The 15,701-nt window shown below is 47.0% G+C and overlaps 1 protein-coding gene across 7 annotated transcripts in view; it reads left to right on the forward strand.

Moving 5' to 3' along the window:
* Positions 1 to 1,623: 1,623 nt before the first annotated feature.
* LTBP1 (latent transforming growth factor beta binding protein 1) overlaps positions 1,624 to 15,701 on the forward strand; it is a 410,312-nt gene continuing 396,234 nt past the window's right edge. For 4 of the 7 annotated variants that reach the window (XM_058278380.2, XM_058278379.2, XM_058278383.2 and 1 more), the window contains exons 1-2: positions 1,895 to 2,369; positions 3,408 to 3,478. In XM_058278380.2, the coding sequence (XP_058134363.1) occupies positions 1,921 to 2,369; positions 3,408 to 3,478 (520 nt within the window). In that variant the 5' untranslated portion in view covers positions 1,895 to 1,920. Of the gene's footprint in view, positions 2,370 to 3,407; positions 3,479 to 15,701 lie in introns of all 7 variants that reach the window. The other 3 variants (XM_058278378.2, XM_058278382.2, XM_058278381.2) reach the window with 3 other exon arrangements.

Consider the following 15,701-nt stretch of genomic DNA (forward strand, 5'->3'; position numbering starts at 1 on the left):
CCATAGGAAGTTTCTCAAAGACATGGGGCTTATGCTTTGTGATACTCTGTATCTCCAGAGGGTTGCCCTCTATGCCTTCCTGTGTAGGTGCTAGTTTGTGCCCCCTTCCTTCAGACCCCAGGCCTTCTGCAGCTCTTGATCCACCCTCCTTGCTCGGTCTTCTCAGCTGGTTCACTGAGAACAGTGGACTCCGAGGCTGTTCCAGAACAATCTTGCTGATCCTGTCCAGAGAGCCCTGGGATGTTCTCAGAGGCACAAACTGGTAGGGCTGGAGGGGACTTTTAACCCAACTCCTCTGTGTTATGGAGGAGAAAGCTGAGGCCCAGAAAGGAGAACTGACCTGCCTGTGGTCTGGTGGCTAATTAGTGGCGGTGTTAGGACTGGCAGCGAGGTCTTGCTCTCCAGTCCAATACTATTTATCTACAACGGTGGCTCCCGGACTGCGTTCTCGCAGGAAACTGGTACTCTGGCAGCTGGACCGAGGTCCTCTCCTGCCAAATTAAATAATGGAGGTTTTTCTCCAGTCTACAGAAAAAAAGAAAAATAATGAATTACATTTCCTCCTTTAAATTATTTTTTCCAAAGCTGCTTAAATCTTTGTCATCTAGCCAGTGCAGGCAGATAACAAAACCAAAGGATAGGCCACAGATAAATATCAACAACAATAACCCAAACCTTGGAAACAGATGGTTATTCTTAGCTTAATGCCTTTTAAAAAAAATGGACTACTAGGACCGTGGCGTTCCTACTGCATTCATATAATAACATCATATATTCTGCGGGTGACATGGTTTTAAAATTTGGCTGCTAGTAATAAATATGTCATTGTTTCATGATTTTCCCCAAGGAGCACTATGACCATCAGGGGTTCTGTGCCCTGGAACATTCTGCCGTCTCCTTTATGTGTCTTGGGTCATCTCCAGTGAGACCCTTTTGGATAGGAGTACGCGGAACTGGCTTTTTTTTTTTCCTTCCTAATAATGGCTTGCGGTTGGCACGGATCCCTAACTACACTGCTATCAGGTCTGTGGGCTAAGGCAGCGCTGCCGCTGCGGTCTTCCCCATCGACGCGGGCGCCCCCTGCTGTCCGCCCCGGACTCGGGCACATGCCAAGCGATTGGTACCAGAGGTGGCGATCCCATAGAGAACCGAGGAAAGGCTTTCCGGAGGGGCTCGGCGTACCCGGGACAGTCCTTTCTGAGGCCCGATTTGGTATTTTAATCCAATACGCACAGCAAGTATCCCCGTAAAGACGGAGAAGTCAACGCCTGGGTTCCCAAAGCACATGGAACTAGACCCGGGGGACTTCCCAGGAGAAGAGCCCTTCAGTGACCTGGCCGGGCCCTTTGTCTTTTCCCGGGCCTCGGAGGTGGGCAGCGGGCACCTCCGCCGTTCGGACCCCTGTCTCACAATCGAGGTGGAGGTGGAGGGTGGCAGCGCGCGCTGCGGCTCCTCTCACGGTTTCCCCAATTAGGACTCGCTGCCTGACGTCACGTCTGCCGGAGATTGGCTGCCCGGGGCTGACACTCGCTTCCAGGGCGAGAGGAACTTTTTAAAGACCGTGCGCCCGGGGCTGCTCCGAGCGTCCCGCGCGCGCACGCTCGCCCTCGCCCACCCTCGGCGGCGCGGGCGCGGCGAAGCCCCGGCCTGGGCTCGGGGGCGGCCCCTCACCTCGCGCGGCCCGCGACCCCGCCCCGCCCCCTGGGCTCCCCACCCCCACGCCCGCCCCCTCCGCCCGCCACTTGCGGTCGGGGTCCCGGGCCGCCGCGGCGCCCGCAGAGCTTCTCTCCGGCATCCGCGTCCTCCTCCTCCTCCTCGCCGTGCCCGGGCCCTCGGCGGTCCTCGGGGGCGCCGCGGCGCGCGGGGAAGGCGAGGGCGCCCGCAGCCAGGCAGCCGCGCGGCCGGGGGCGGGGGCCCGCGATGGCGGGGGCCTGGCTCAGGTGGGGGCTCCTGCTCTGGGCAGGGCTGCTGGCGGCGTCGGCGCACGGCCGGGTGCGGAGGATCACGTACGTGGTGCGCCCGGAGCCCGGCCTGGCCCTGGGCGGGCCCCCGCGCCCGCGGACCTTCAACGTCGCGCTCAACGCCAGGTACAGCCGCAGCTCGGCGGGCGCCCCCAGCCGCGCCTCCCCCGGCGCCGCCCCGGAGCGGACCCCGCGCCCCGACCCGCCCCGCGGCGCGGCCCTGCGGGGGCTGCGGGCGCCGCCGCCGGAGCAGCCTCGTCCCGGGGCCCCCGGCGCGCCGCTGCACGCCAGGACCGGCGGGCACCCGGCGGCCACGCCGTTCGCCACCCCCGGCCGGCAGGTCGTGCGCTCCAAAGGGCAGCGGGAGAGCCCGAGCTCCAGGCTGCAGGTTCAGCAGCAGCTGCAGGGGTAAGGCCGCTCCCCCTTCTCCCTCCCGCCTCGCGCGCCGCCCGCGCCGGGACCCGCGGGTCAGGGCCACCCGGAGCCCCGCGGTGGCCGGGGCGCGCGGTGGGTCGGCTTTCTCCTCCCCGCCTCTGCCTGCCCTGCGGCGCGACGGGAAGCGCCTAGTGCGGGGCAGCCGGGTCCCTGTGACCCAAGGGGAGAATACTGTGCATTGTTCCTGAGCTGCGGGGCCACACAAAAGGCGTTTCTGCCTGGGAAGGAACCTCCAGGGTGCAACCCAAACTACTAGGAGATGGGCGTAAACGTGAGGTCACTGCAGCCGAATCCCTCAGCGTCCCTTAAACTTCTTTCTGCAACTCGAGGTTAACTGTAATTCTCGCTCATGAAAAAAAAATGTTTTAGGGAGGGCTGGCTGGAAAGATCTAGCTCCTGGGCTCCGGGCTGGAGCTTCTCAGCATCCTAGAAATCGCGGGCCTGCACCTGTGGGGATTGCTGGATTGGGAAGGGGTGGGGGCGGGATTGGATCTCAGTACCGGCTGGCTCTTAGGTTGGAAAGTTTCTGTTGTGGGGCGTTCCTGAGCATCCTTCCTGCGCTCTCCCCACACCCGCATTAATCGCAGGTTGGGGAGGTAGCCGGAAGCTTGTTTTGCTTACTTGGCTTTTTCTCTCCCCCCTTTTTCTTGCAGGGGTGTTTCCAGGCGTTGTGACCTCGCCTGTTTTTTGGACGTTGCACTCTGAACTCAGTTCCAATTTAAAATGTGGGGCCAAATAATACACAGAATAAAATTTGGCTCTGCATTCATTTTGGGCTTAGAAAGTGTATTTGGACCTTCTTCTGCGCTCCTCTCTGGGTCTGCAGGCTTTAGGGCTCTCCCGCCCTTCCCTGATATTTGGTCATTACCTTCTGGGGTTGGGCATCCCGGGCTCTCCTGAAAGCAGAGGGAGGAGGAAGCAGGAGCTTGGCTTTCAGGAGCTGCTGGAAGCCCGAGTTCCTGGGAAGGGAGTGTTGCTGCCACTGGACTCAGGGGTCTTGCTTTGTTTCAGGGTCAACGTCTGTGGAGGGCAGTGCTGCCACGGCTGGAGTAAGGCCCCTGGCTCCCAGAGGTGCACCAAACGTAAGTTGCCAGGTGGACAGCAGTCTGCGCAGTAGGCAAAGTGGGGCTGTCCACACCGGGTGATCCCACCGTAGTCCCTTTCAGGGGTGATGCTGCCCTGGGGGAGCTGAGGTCTGAAACACCATCTACTCCATTCCCTGCACCCGGGAAGGGCTTTGGGCCAGGGTGATTAGAGTATCAGTGCCCATTGCGGTGCCTGGTGCAGAGCCGGACCCTGCGGTCTAGAGTCCCCTGCACTCAAATGAGGGGTAATTTACTCTGTCACACCTGCACATCAGGAGAACCCATCTGAGGACCTTGCAGAACTGATGCAATCAATTGGAAATGGGTGCCAACAAACAAAAAACAGTTTTAAAGATGATGGCATGAGGGGAATGGGAAGTTGGGGGCCCTTGTTCTGGAATCAAACATCAATCATTTCTAAAGCTTTGTGAAAACCCTCCATTCTTAAGGCCTGGATTACTTCTCAGGTGCACCGCTGTACCCCGCTTCAGAACTGACGTGAAGTTTCCTCTGCTGCCCTTCAAAAGTCAGTACACATGTTTAGTAATATTTCAGGCTTAGAAAAAAAATTTAATGCTGCATATAGGTTTGGGAACAGCAGAAAATACCCATCCCTTCATGCATTTTGAAGTTCAGGATTAAGTTAAAAATGTATTTTGAATCTCCTCTTGACAAGTTGATGCTAAGTATGGTGCTGTTTGGAGGTAAAGAAGTCTTATATTTCCACCTAGAAAAAGTTGAGCATTCTTAGATGTTCTCTGCATACAACTGAAGCTATCGTCATGTGGATTGGAATTGTCCAAAAATTAAGCTGCTTTATTAGTAGTCGGCATAATGTATTAAATCCAGTAATTTGTCTTGTAAATAGTTTGGATTTTAAAATGCTGGTGGCTGAATAAGAAAATTGTATGGTCATTCCAGAAAACTTGCTTGTTGGAAAAAAATGCCTTTAATTCTTGCAGGAAATGGGCACTTTGGCATAGTGGTACGAATTTTGTAAAAAGAAGTGTCCAGATGGGTTATGATTTGGCTGTGATCCAGAAGACATCATGGCAGATGTGAACTATCAGCTTCCTGATTATTGAACTCAAACCCTAGATCAGAAGTGCTCGGGGTTACAGACATTTTCAATTAAACGATAGTTTTTCAATTCTTGAATTCTTAGATTGCACTTGACAGTAGTGGCATCAGAATTTTCTTGAGCTTACAGTTGCTCAGGTCAAAGTATGTCTTCTCCCCAGGAGATCCTTCTGCTCAAAACCTGCTATGATATGGTTCTCCCAGTCATAAGGAGATATGCCATCTGTGACAGCACTGCTGCAGTGGGCTCTTACTGTGTAAAAACTGTAAATACAATAGGATTTTACAGACGGTGGTCAGTGAGTGCTCCCTGATGCCTTTTTGGCTTTAAAAAGTTTCCTTGGCAAAGGATGGGGATTGGCACGAAGATAGTCTCCCATTCTCAGGTTTTCTGAGGGATTTGGGGGATCCAGAGATATTCTGGGATCTGGAAGGAGAACACTCATATCTTGAGAAATCCCCTCTCCACAGCAGGGCGGCAAGGGTCTGTGTTTTCCTTTCTGGTGACCCTGAAAAAGAGGCCGTGGAAGGCACAGCAGTGGGAAAAGTTAGGGTTGAACGTTACCACAGGGCTCCAGACGAATTTGCGCCATTGCTTCAGTCTCAGAATACCTGCAGCAAATGCCATTGCTTCAGTCTCAGAATACCTGCAGCAAATGCCTCTAGCTTTTGGCTGAAGCTGTCCTTCCAACTCCTGTAAAGTAGCCCTTGGGCAGCACTGGGATTTCAGCAGAGCAGCTTCCCTTCCCTTTTCCATGTTTTTTTAGCATTCAGGCTCAGACTTGCTCAGTTTGGCAAATTCAGGCCCAAATGCTAAAACTTAAATCCTTGCTCCTTTGGAATAATTGTATTTTGAAAGTGTTTCTGGGGTATGTCAGTGCTGAACCCAAAGAAATGTCTCTATTAGATGATATTTTTCAGAGGGGAGGCTTGGGTGGGTGTGTGCCTGGGAGAGCCAGAGAGGTGAGGAAGCCCTCTGCCTTGGGGTGGTACCACTGGGCTTGCCACAGAAGCCCCTGTCTGTGTCTGAGCATTGTGATGCCAGGAAAGACCCCTGGCCCTTGGGTTCAGAGGATCTGAGTTCAAATCCTACACCTCTCACTAGCTATGTGGCCTTGGGGAATTCACTTGACCTCTTTGACTCTGCTATAATTTTCTCATTCAGAAATGACAATACTTAAAACCTGTCCTACATTGAAGGATTGTTGCAGGTATCTAGGTGAAAGAGAATGGGTGTGAAAGCCTTGATGAAATCACAACAGGCTCTTGGAGGCTATTATTGGATCAAGCCCAGTAAATCCCATCGCTTTATCTGTTACTTGGTTGTCTTCTATCTTTTATGTGCGTTTTCCCAGCTCTCTTTTTTTAAAGTAATGTAGATGTGGATACCTTTTTATAGTATAGCTTTAAAGTAGCTCAGGTTGTTTTCCAACCCTGAGTGATTTATTTTAAAAGAAAGTAAACTGTTCAATTATTTGTGTGTCCCCAGTTCTGTTTGTGTAAAAGCTTGCCACTTTAGGTGGAAAATTCCCAATTTATGAATGGAAAAAAATCTCAATACCAATTTTTGTGATTAGCAGTGATATTTAGATTGTAAAATAAATTAATTTGTGGTCCCCTTCCCCTTTCATTTCCTTAGTATGCTGAGATTGAACAGTTGCATTCAGGTATGGTTTATTACACATAAAAATATAAAAACCAATGATGTATGAACCTGAAGTTCTCCGTCACGATAGTAGTCATCATAAAATGTACCTGCACATTTAAATGGATAACCAGGAAGTCTTCTAAAAAGTTGTCATTTTTTGAGGATGATTTAAACAGTATAGCTGAGAAATTTCTGTTTATGCAGACAGATCTTGTCCAGTTGACGTCCAAATATATTTCTGCAAAAGAGATTTGATGTGTTCAGATTGTACTGCATTTGCTGAATCCAGTGATGAAAGTAAGGTCCCCTTAGAGCCAGCCTGGATTTTTTTAGTAGATGGAAACTTAATTTGAATGGGCCACGGGCAAATGCTTCTGAAGACTGGAGATTTAGTGAACCTTAAATTGCAAATCAAAGAGATGAGAAATAAGCAGGCAGCAGACCGACACAGAGGCAAAAAATGGATGTGTGCATCCTCAGAGGTGGTCTGCAGGGCTGTGGCTGCCCAGTCGCTATGTGGAGATACCAGCTGCATGTTAATGATATTTTTCCGGACACCCTTTGAGTGTGGTTCTCTGGAAGTTGAAATCATGTCACAAGATAGGTCATTTTGGTTATTAATACTGGGTGAATGTTGGTAGTGATATCTGCTTTGGGCAAAACAGATGGTACCATATTTGTTTCTCTTTCCAAATAGTTGATATTTATAGGAAGACTTTGTAGGACTTGATTGAACTCCTGATATGCATGCTTCTTGCTTTCTCCCACTCTTGCATTTCCCCCACACTGAACAAACTGAATGCATCCTGTGATGGGTTTTTCTGATCTTTTTGTTCCCTTCTCAGGGTAAGTGTGGGCCAGAGAGAGACGTTCCAGTGGCTTCAAAAAGGAGACTGGACATGGGAATGAGAATGGACAACACAGAAGAATAAAGGGGCGATGGGAGGGAGGCCAGGTGGGCAGGGCGAGGTGGGTGAAGAGGAAAGATGGCAGACAGAAACCCTAAGCGGGTGCCTGGCACATCGCAGCTCTCCCTGTGGATGCATGGATGGTTCTTTCATTTATTCCACAGATATCTGTTTAGCTTTTACCATGCGCCAGGTTCTATGAATAGAGGAGAAATGCAGCCAGCTGTGGGGAGTGCAGGGTCTGTTTTTACTCACTTCACTCATGGCACATAGATGACTTGTTCTCTCCTGAGCAAGAAAGAGAAAATCGCTATTCCATTGCTTTTCCACTGGCATTCAGCCCATACTGCTTTGAAAACAAAATCCAATCCTAGAAATTTTCCTAAAATTATATGCAGAGGTACCATAGTCAAGTGTGCCCCTGGTGCTTGGAGATACCACAGCAGATGGCATCTTGTCCAGGAGGGTGTAATGTGCCCGGGGTGCCAGGTGGCCCAGAGGACCCTGTCGCCCTTGCTCTCATCCTTTCTGGCTTGGCTCTGGGCTGGCCAAGCTTGGGCGTTGGGCCAGATGATTACACATGCTTCTTATGCCTGCTGTGGCCATTGACAGCTGCTGTGCCAGTAGATCTGCAGTGAAGTTCACTGTGTTTGCTGCTGGGAGGGTGGCCCCGGCCCCAGTGCAGGGAGCGGGAGTGGGAGGGTCGGCTGGAAAATCTTGTCATGCAGCATCAACAGATGGGCGAAGAAGAGGGACCCCAAGGTCAAGTTCACACTGGGTCAAATACGTGTTCTCAGCACTGGCTAAAATAAACATTTAGGAACCATAAATTCTGTGTTGTGATCGCACTGAAACCTTCACTGTGGAGCCCTCCTCCAGCGTGAGGGCTGGCCTGAACCCAGCACCTACCCGCCTCTGCTTGGCCAGTTTCATTAAAGTTTGTCGCTGCTGCCCTTACACTTAGCCGTTAGGAAGCCTTGACTTGTTGAAAGCACCTTTGGCAACCACAGGCTTGTGCTGTTTCTAATCCTGTTACTTATTGTCTTGCATATTCCCAACATACTCAAGTGTTTGGGTGCTTGACTGAAATTTTCCTGAAATGGAGATTTTTACTTCCGAGTCCTTCCTAGCCATGAACGGGGCGACTCCGTATTAGGGCTGTGTTGCCGCGTGTTGAACAGTCACCAAGGCCACATCACGTGAAGGGCGGTTGCTGATAGGGGCAAGGGTCATCAGTGCAGCGCTCTCGAGCTTACCAAGAGCCATTTCTTGATCTACATACCCTGGGTGGGTATTTGTTAACCCTCTGCTGAAAAAGGGGCCGTGCTCTGACCCTTGGTGTGGCTCTTAGTTCCTTGTTCCTTCTGCCCGAGGCTGCCGGGGTGGCCCATTGCTGCCGCGTTCTCTCTAGAGGGGTCCATCTCAGCTCCTCCAACACCTCTAAGCCACCTGGGTTGGCTTTTGCCACCTAAATTCACTTCTGATTTCTCCAGCCCATGGATGCTGTGCCTGAGGGCTTGAGGGGTGGGACGCCCAAAATTGGGTTACCCCTGGGCACTTGGGAGTTCCTGAGCAGTGACACATGCATGTGTGGGTGGTATTCCACACAGTCTGTGCCTGTGGATCTAACCTGGCTTCTTCCTTAACGCAGGTGCTACTCCAGGGGATGTTAGCGAGAAAAGGAATTAGTCACAGGATTTTGGTTACTTCTGTGGCCATTTTTACTTGATGTGTTTTAAAGAGATTGGTGGTTCTCAAAATGTGAATGTGCAACAGAATCGCCAGAGGAGTTTGTTAAAATACTCTGTTGAATTGGATCTCTGGGATGGATCCCAGGAATATGTGTTTTGAACAAGTACCCCAGGTGATGCTGATAGAGGTGCCCCACGCTTTGAGAAAGTAATCTAGAAGGAGCTCACTCCTGGGCAAGATTTATGAGCCATGACCATCTGTGTGGGAATTTAAAAGCCAAGACCAACACTTAACACTTCAGAAACTTCTCAAGGCAGGGGCACTCTAAACATTGGGTTAGCTTAACTTTGAATAGTCAAAGATTGCTGCATATGGGATTTTTTTTTTTAAATCCAGCTTTTCTTTAACCAGGTCAATGTTTGATATATATATACACATACATACATATTTTTTTCTTCTAAGAGTTGGAAGTTTGTGAACGATAAACACTGTTGATGATACAAAGATGATTAAACAAAGTTTAAAGGTTTTAAACATTGTGGAGCACATTGGGTGCCTTTTACCGTTAAATACTCTATTTTCAATGATAAAATATTTAAAATGCACAAAAATTTAGGAAATAATATATCCAACAGCTGCTCATCAGGGTCATGTTTATAAAAGCTCCTTCTGTAGTGATTAAGCACAATGACTTATAGATCAGGAGAGTCAATGGTCTTATCTTACTCTAAATGCATGTTTTAATAATGGTTCCTGCCTTATTAATGGAGAGAAAATAGTACATACTTTTTAAAAAAATTTATTTTTAAAGAAGATTTAGATTTCATAAAGATGCATAGAAAATATAGGGGTATTCCCATATACACCACCAATTCCTCCTCCCACACTTTCCACATTAACAACATCCTTCATTAGTGTGGTACAGTTGTTAAAATTGCTGAACATATATTGAAGCATTGCTACTATCGATTATAGTTTACATTAGTGTTTACACTTTGTCTTGCACAATTTTGTAGATTATGACAAAATATATAATAGCCGGTATCCATCATTGCAGTGTCTTGCAGGACAATTCCAATGTCCCGAAAATGTCCCTATATTGCACCTATTCTTCCCTCTCCCTCCCTTCAGAACCTCTGGTGGCCACTGCCTTTATATCAGTGACAAAAGTTCTTCCATTGCTAGAATAATAATACGTCTATAGTAGAATAATAGTAAGTCTACTTTAATCCATTTTTCATTTCCCAATCTTGAGGATTTTGGAATGGTGATGCCCACTCTGCTTCTAATTGAGAGGGGGCTTAGGTCCCACTGGGCAGATGAATGGAACTATCTTGCTTGTAGCTGCAGACACTCTCTGTGTCTTAGCGTGGGCGTTATCCATCATCATCTCCTTGTTTGTTATCCTGGGTGAGCCAGTGAACTGGAGAGTAGGTATTGCAACTCTGCTGAGATTCAGCGCTCCACTGGCACACGGATGGACCAAAGATTTAAGTCTCTGGGACATACATTTATCAAGTATAGTGCTAATTATAGATTAAAAAAAAATTTTTTTTTACAAATGCTCTCCCTGTTGCCTCTACCCTACCCCAGTAACCTCTAATCTGCTTTATCTCTGTGAATTTGCTATTTCTAGTCATCTCTTTATAATAATTATCTAAAATATTTGTCCTTTTGTGACTGGCTTATTTCACTGAGCGTAAGATTTTTTCAAGGTTCTTCCATACTGCAGCACGTCTCATGACTTCATTGTTTCTTATGACTGAATAATATTTCATTGTATGTATGTACCACATTTGTTCATGCATTTGTTTGCTGATGGACACTTAGGTTTTTTCTACCTTTTGGCTACTGTGAATAATACTGCTATAAACGTAGGTGCACAAGTAACTGTTCGTGACCCTGTTTTCAGTGGGATTGTCTGGTAAAATGGTATTCTTCTACTTACCTAACTTTTTGAGGAATGGCCATATTGCTTTCCACAGCGGCTGCACCATTTTATGTTCCCACCAACAGTGCCCTAGAGTTCCACTTCCTCTGCATCCTCTCCTAACACTTGATATTTTTCTTTTTTAAAAAGTTAAAATACTAGGCAGCCTATTGGGTGTGAAGCGATATCTCCTTGTGGTTTTCATTTGCATTCCCGTACTAGCTAGTGGTGTTAAGTATCTTTTCATGTGTTCATTGGCCATTTGTATCTCTTATTTGAAGACATGTCTATTCACATCCTTTGCGGGCTCGTATGTGACATCGACACTTTGTCCACACTTCCTTGCCTAGTGACCTTGGGCAGGTAGCTGAGAGATCTGGGGCGGAGTGAGGTACCTCATTCACAAAACAGAAGATAATGGTCCCTGCCGTCATTCAGAAACATGCTGTGGGGGCATTGAGTGAAGTAATATGGAGAGCAGCGCCTTTGCACAAGAGTGTTCCACAAGTGTGAGCTCTTAGGAGTTCCCACTGGCCTGCTCAGGACTGCCTTCTCCTGGATACCTGTCTGTTACATGCCCCTCTGTGTTTCTCAGACCCTCTGGTGAAAATCATGGTTTCCTCTTCATCCCTCCAGGAACGCTCTGATTTCACTCTTATTGGCTCTGGCTATGGCAGGGCCAGTTGAAAGAGGCATCTGTCTCCTCCTCAGTCCTGAGGTCCTTGAGAGCAGGACTTTTTTCTGTGTCACTTCAGTACCCAGGCGATGTGGTCTGCCATAGCAGGTCTGCCTGGTGTATGCTGATAGAATTGGATAGAATTGAACCAAACCAGCACCTCTGATGTTGCTGAGTTGTGGAGGCTGTCTAACCACTATATAAAGAATTCAACTTCCTTTTTTTGTTTATTCTGACTTTTCTGGGCAATAATTTCCATTCCTTTTTCTTTCCCGTGTTTTCTCTGTGTGCTTACCCTTGCCCACAGTTCTTACAAATGTGGCTTTTCAAGGGCATACTGCCTTATTCTCTCTGCCTTCTGCTTTCTCTCTGAAGGCAGTCCTGGCATGGCCCAAACTTTAAGACAACTTTTCTCCCAGCCAATTTTTGAATCTTTCTGCTCAAAATCGTCTGATAGAGATTTGGGACCAAGTAAAATGAATGTTACATGATTTTCCCTGTAATTTTAGATTCTCAAATACTGCTCTTGGCCAACTACACTACTCCCCATGGCTTTTTCACTCCACCGCATTTGAGTAATTTTGTTGGCATGGGCGTAAGTAAACAGTTTGCGAAATGGTGTGTTTTGTGAGTCAGGAGATAGATGAGCTGGTTTTTGAATATCTACTCCGGGTGCTGCTGTGCCAGGGGAGAGATGAGTGGTCATTGGATGGGAAGATGCATTGGAGGAAGGTATTGAGATCCGAAGTTTGATGTGGTTGGTGACTGAAAGGGATCAGTAGCTGAGAGAACAGAATCAAGAGGCTGCAGGGGAAATTCATAGGTATTTCGGTAATGACTTAAGGGGAAATTCTCACAGAAGGGATAGATGTAACCAGTAAACAGCAACCAGAGGAAAATGTAAGAATAAAGTTCTTTTTTCTTTGTAGATTGAAGATGTTTCTTTTTCTTATGGGATCCCAAACATTTCCAATCTGACTTGCAATCGCTTATGAATTTCATTTTATTATTGTTATTTTTAATAAAAATGTAGAATCTCCAACCTTTCACCCATATGAATTTCATTTTAAGGCCATATCAAGCAGATATTAACAATTAGCCCTTTCAAAATATGTTGCACTGTAAAAGCTATTCCAGTTGACTATGACGGTCATTCACACCGCTGATTTAAGAGTGGGGCGACTTCCCCTGCCTCTGCCATTAGCTGTGGGACATCAGCACAAAAGGTTAACTCCTCTGAGCCTCTTCTCAGCCTTCAGATGGAAAGAGTGTACCATTCCTTACTCCCCTGAATTCAGGTCATCCTCCTGAATATCAGCATAACAAATCCTTTTCTTTCTCAATACTTTTTACATTGTATCATAGTCATTTTGTTTATACTTCTGGCTTCCCAGCTGGAATGTGAGCTCAGTGAGGGTACCCTGGCCATCCTTTTGTCCTCAGGACCTGGTAAGCACGTAATGAGCCTTAGTGGAATGAATGAATGGATGGATGGATTCATTTGTTACACTTTCATTGAGCTCCTTTGCACTAGGTATGGGTACACAGGAAGTGTTATGTACTATGAAGAAAATGAAAAAGAGAAATAGGCTAGAGAGCAGGGGTGGGGTGAGGGTGGGGATGGTCAGGGAAGCTCTCATGAAGAAGGGATGTGTGAGACCTACGTGATATGAAGAGGTAGGGAAGATCTTTTCTGGTCGAGAAAACAGGTACGCAAAGGCCTTGGGGTGGGAATAGGCCTGCCTTGCTGCCGGGCTGGAGAAGGTCAGGATTCCTGGACTGAATGAAGGCCAAGTAATAGGCGGTAAGGTAGAAATGGGAGTTGGAGGCTGGATCCCAAGTCAGGTTTTGTAGGCTGTATAAGGCCATAAATAAGACAGTAAGAGGGACTGTCTAGCCCTTTATATATGCGAGTAGAATTTATAATTAAGAAATAAAATAAAAAATAGGACTTGGGATTTTTTTAGCACTTTTTTTAAGACATGGAAAAATGTTTTCAGTAAAAAATGTGTTAAATCACCTTTTTTCCATTTTTTACTCTTGAGAAAAACTGTATACGGAACAGCAAAGTGACTTACCCCAGGCCACACCCAAGTTAAGTGTCATAGCCTGACTGCCTGCAGATCAGAGCCCTGAGTTCCCTGCCGACACTGAGACTTAGGGAAATGGTTTGAGGGTTAAGAAAGAAAAGTCTCTAGTCACTGCTGAGTTAAAAGTCAAATTAGGGGAGTGGATATGGTTCAAGTGGTTGAGCTCCCACCTCCCACACGGGAGGTCCTGGGTTTGCCTCCTGAGAAAACAAAACTGAACAACAAGCAAAACAAAACAAAAGAAACCAACTCAGGGAAGCTGATGTGGCTCAGTGGTTGAAAGCTGGCTTCCCACACATGAGGTCCTGGGTTCAATCCCTGGTACGTGGTACCTCAGAGGGAAAAAACAAGTCAAATTAGCAGGGATCCTCCCATAGCACTAGATTAAAAATAAAAATTTAAATAGCTTAAAAATATATGATAAAAACCTCAATCTGATAATCATGGAAAATCCAGAGAGCGCTGGGGTTCATTAACGTGAGATTTAAAAACTATCAGAATATATTTTGCATGCTCTTTTGAGAGTCTCTTAGTCCAGCTGGGCAACTCCTTTACAAATGGTGTTAGTCCGGGGGTGCTGAGGCAGGTTCAGAGTGGTGTCCCGTTCTACTGGGCTTTCTGAGCCATCACTTGCAGTCTCTGTTTGTAAATGGGGATAATAGCACCCCCCCATTTTTCTCCACCTCCCTTTTTGTAGTATAGATTAAATAGAATGAGGTTGATGGAAATCGATCACAAAAGAGCTGTATCAACATAAGGTGATACTATCAAGAGAGTTTTTCTGGTTTCTCAATTTGTGAGAAAATGTTAGTATGTTTCTTACCTTGAAAAATAGAATACTTATGCACTTTAATGGGTTTTTGATGATCAAAGACCTTGTATTCTCTGGTTTTTATGTTGATCATCAAATTCGCTGATGGTTAATGGTCTCTGGGGCACCTCTTGGGAGTTGGTTTGGAAATAAGCAAAGATACCTAAGTCTCCACTATAACTTCCCCCTCCTATAGTGACTTGCTTGTTCTCCTAAAAGTCGAGGGCAAAGGAAAAAAATCCTTCTTTGGAGAGAGCCCTGTTTTTTTCTTTTATCTTGTGATAGTGAAAGATTATGTTGTTAGTCCTAAATTTCTTAGTAATTGGAGGTGAAATAATACAGAGCATAAATAAAATTAAAGTTAGGGACTGTGTTTTTGTTTTCCTTTTTGTCCACTAGGAAGTCGGCCTGCGCACAGCAGGTCAGTGTGTACAATGGCTCTCACTGAGCATTGTAAATCACATGTTTCTGAATGAAAGATCAGCTGAAGTTCATTTAAATCAATGGAAACAGAGATTATGCTATTAAACAGGAAATGCATGCTACAACAGTCCTGTGTACCAGTCCATCACGCCCACTTTTGATCATTAGAGCCTCTTTCACTGGTAGAATTTCCCCATTCCTTCCTGCAGTATAGAATGGTGTAATGGTATCTGCCTCACCCAGCTAGCCCCGTGGTTTTCAAAGTGTGGTTCCTAGGCAAGGGGCATGAGTATCACCTAGGAACTTGTTAGAAATGAAAATTCCTGGGCCACATCCCAGACAGAAAACTTAGGGGCTGGGGGCACAGTAATCTGTCTTTTAGCAACCCCCCTGGGGGATTCTGATAGCAGCTATGATTTGAGAACTGCTGCAGTTGAACCCATCTCCCCCTCCTCCACCCATGCCCCATGAAAGTGGACAGGAGCAGGGAAATCGGCTCCTTTGGGCTCCAGGCCTTGGGGACTAGAGCTTTGTGTTTTCTCCTCCTTTTTCCTAATTCTGCTTAAGAATGGGTTAGCATCGTATGAAACCCAACGAATTGGATCATTTTTCTCACTCTCAGATGGGTTCTCTGGGGTCTAAGGGTAGCCATCACATTAGTACATATTCCATACCCCAAGTTCACTGAGGACACCCAGAGAAACCATTTTTGCCATCCAGTGAACACACTCCTAAAATGTGAGTTTTGTTCCTTTAGGCCTTCCTAGTTCTGTTTTGTACTTCAATGTGGAAGATAATTTACAATTTTTAAAGCTGTGTTTATCAAGGTGAGGTGACCATACCCCTTACATCTGAAGTTCCTGTGGGACATGTAACAAATACAGGTCCTGTGGCCGCACCCAGACCAACCACATTGGAAGCTCGAGAAGTAAATTCAGATGGCTTTCATTTTAGCAAGCAAC

The sequence above is a fragment of the Dasypus novemcinctus genome, chromosome 17 (genome assembly GCF_030445035.2).
Source record: "Dasypus novemcinctus isolate mDasNov1 chromosome 17, mDasNov1.1.hap2, whole genome shotgun sequence".
NCBI classification, from domain to species: Eukaryota; Metazoa; Chordata; class Mammalia; order Cingulata; family Dasypodidae; genus Dasypus; species Dasypus novemcinctus.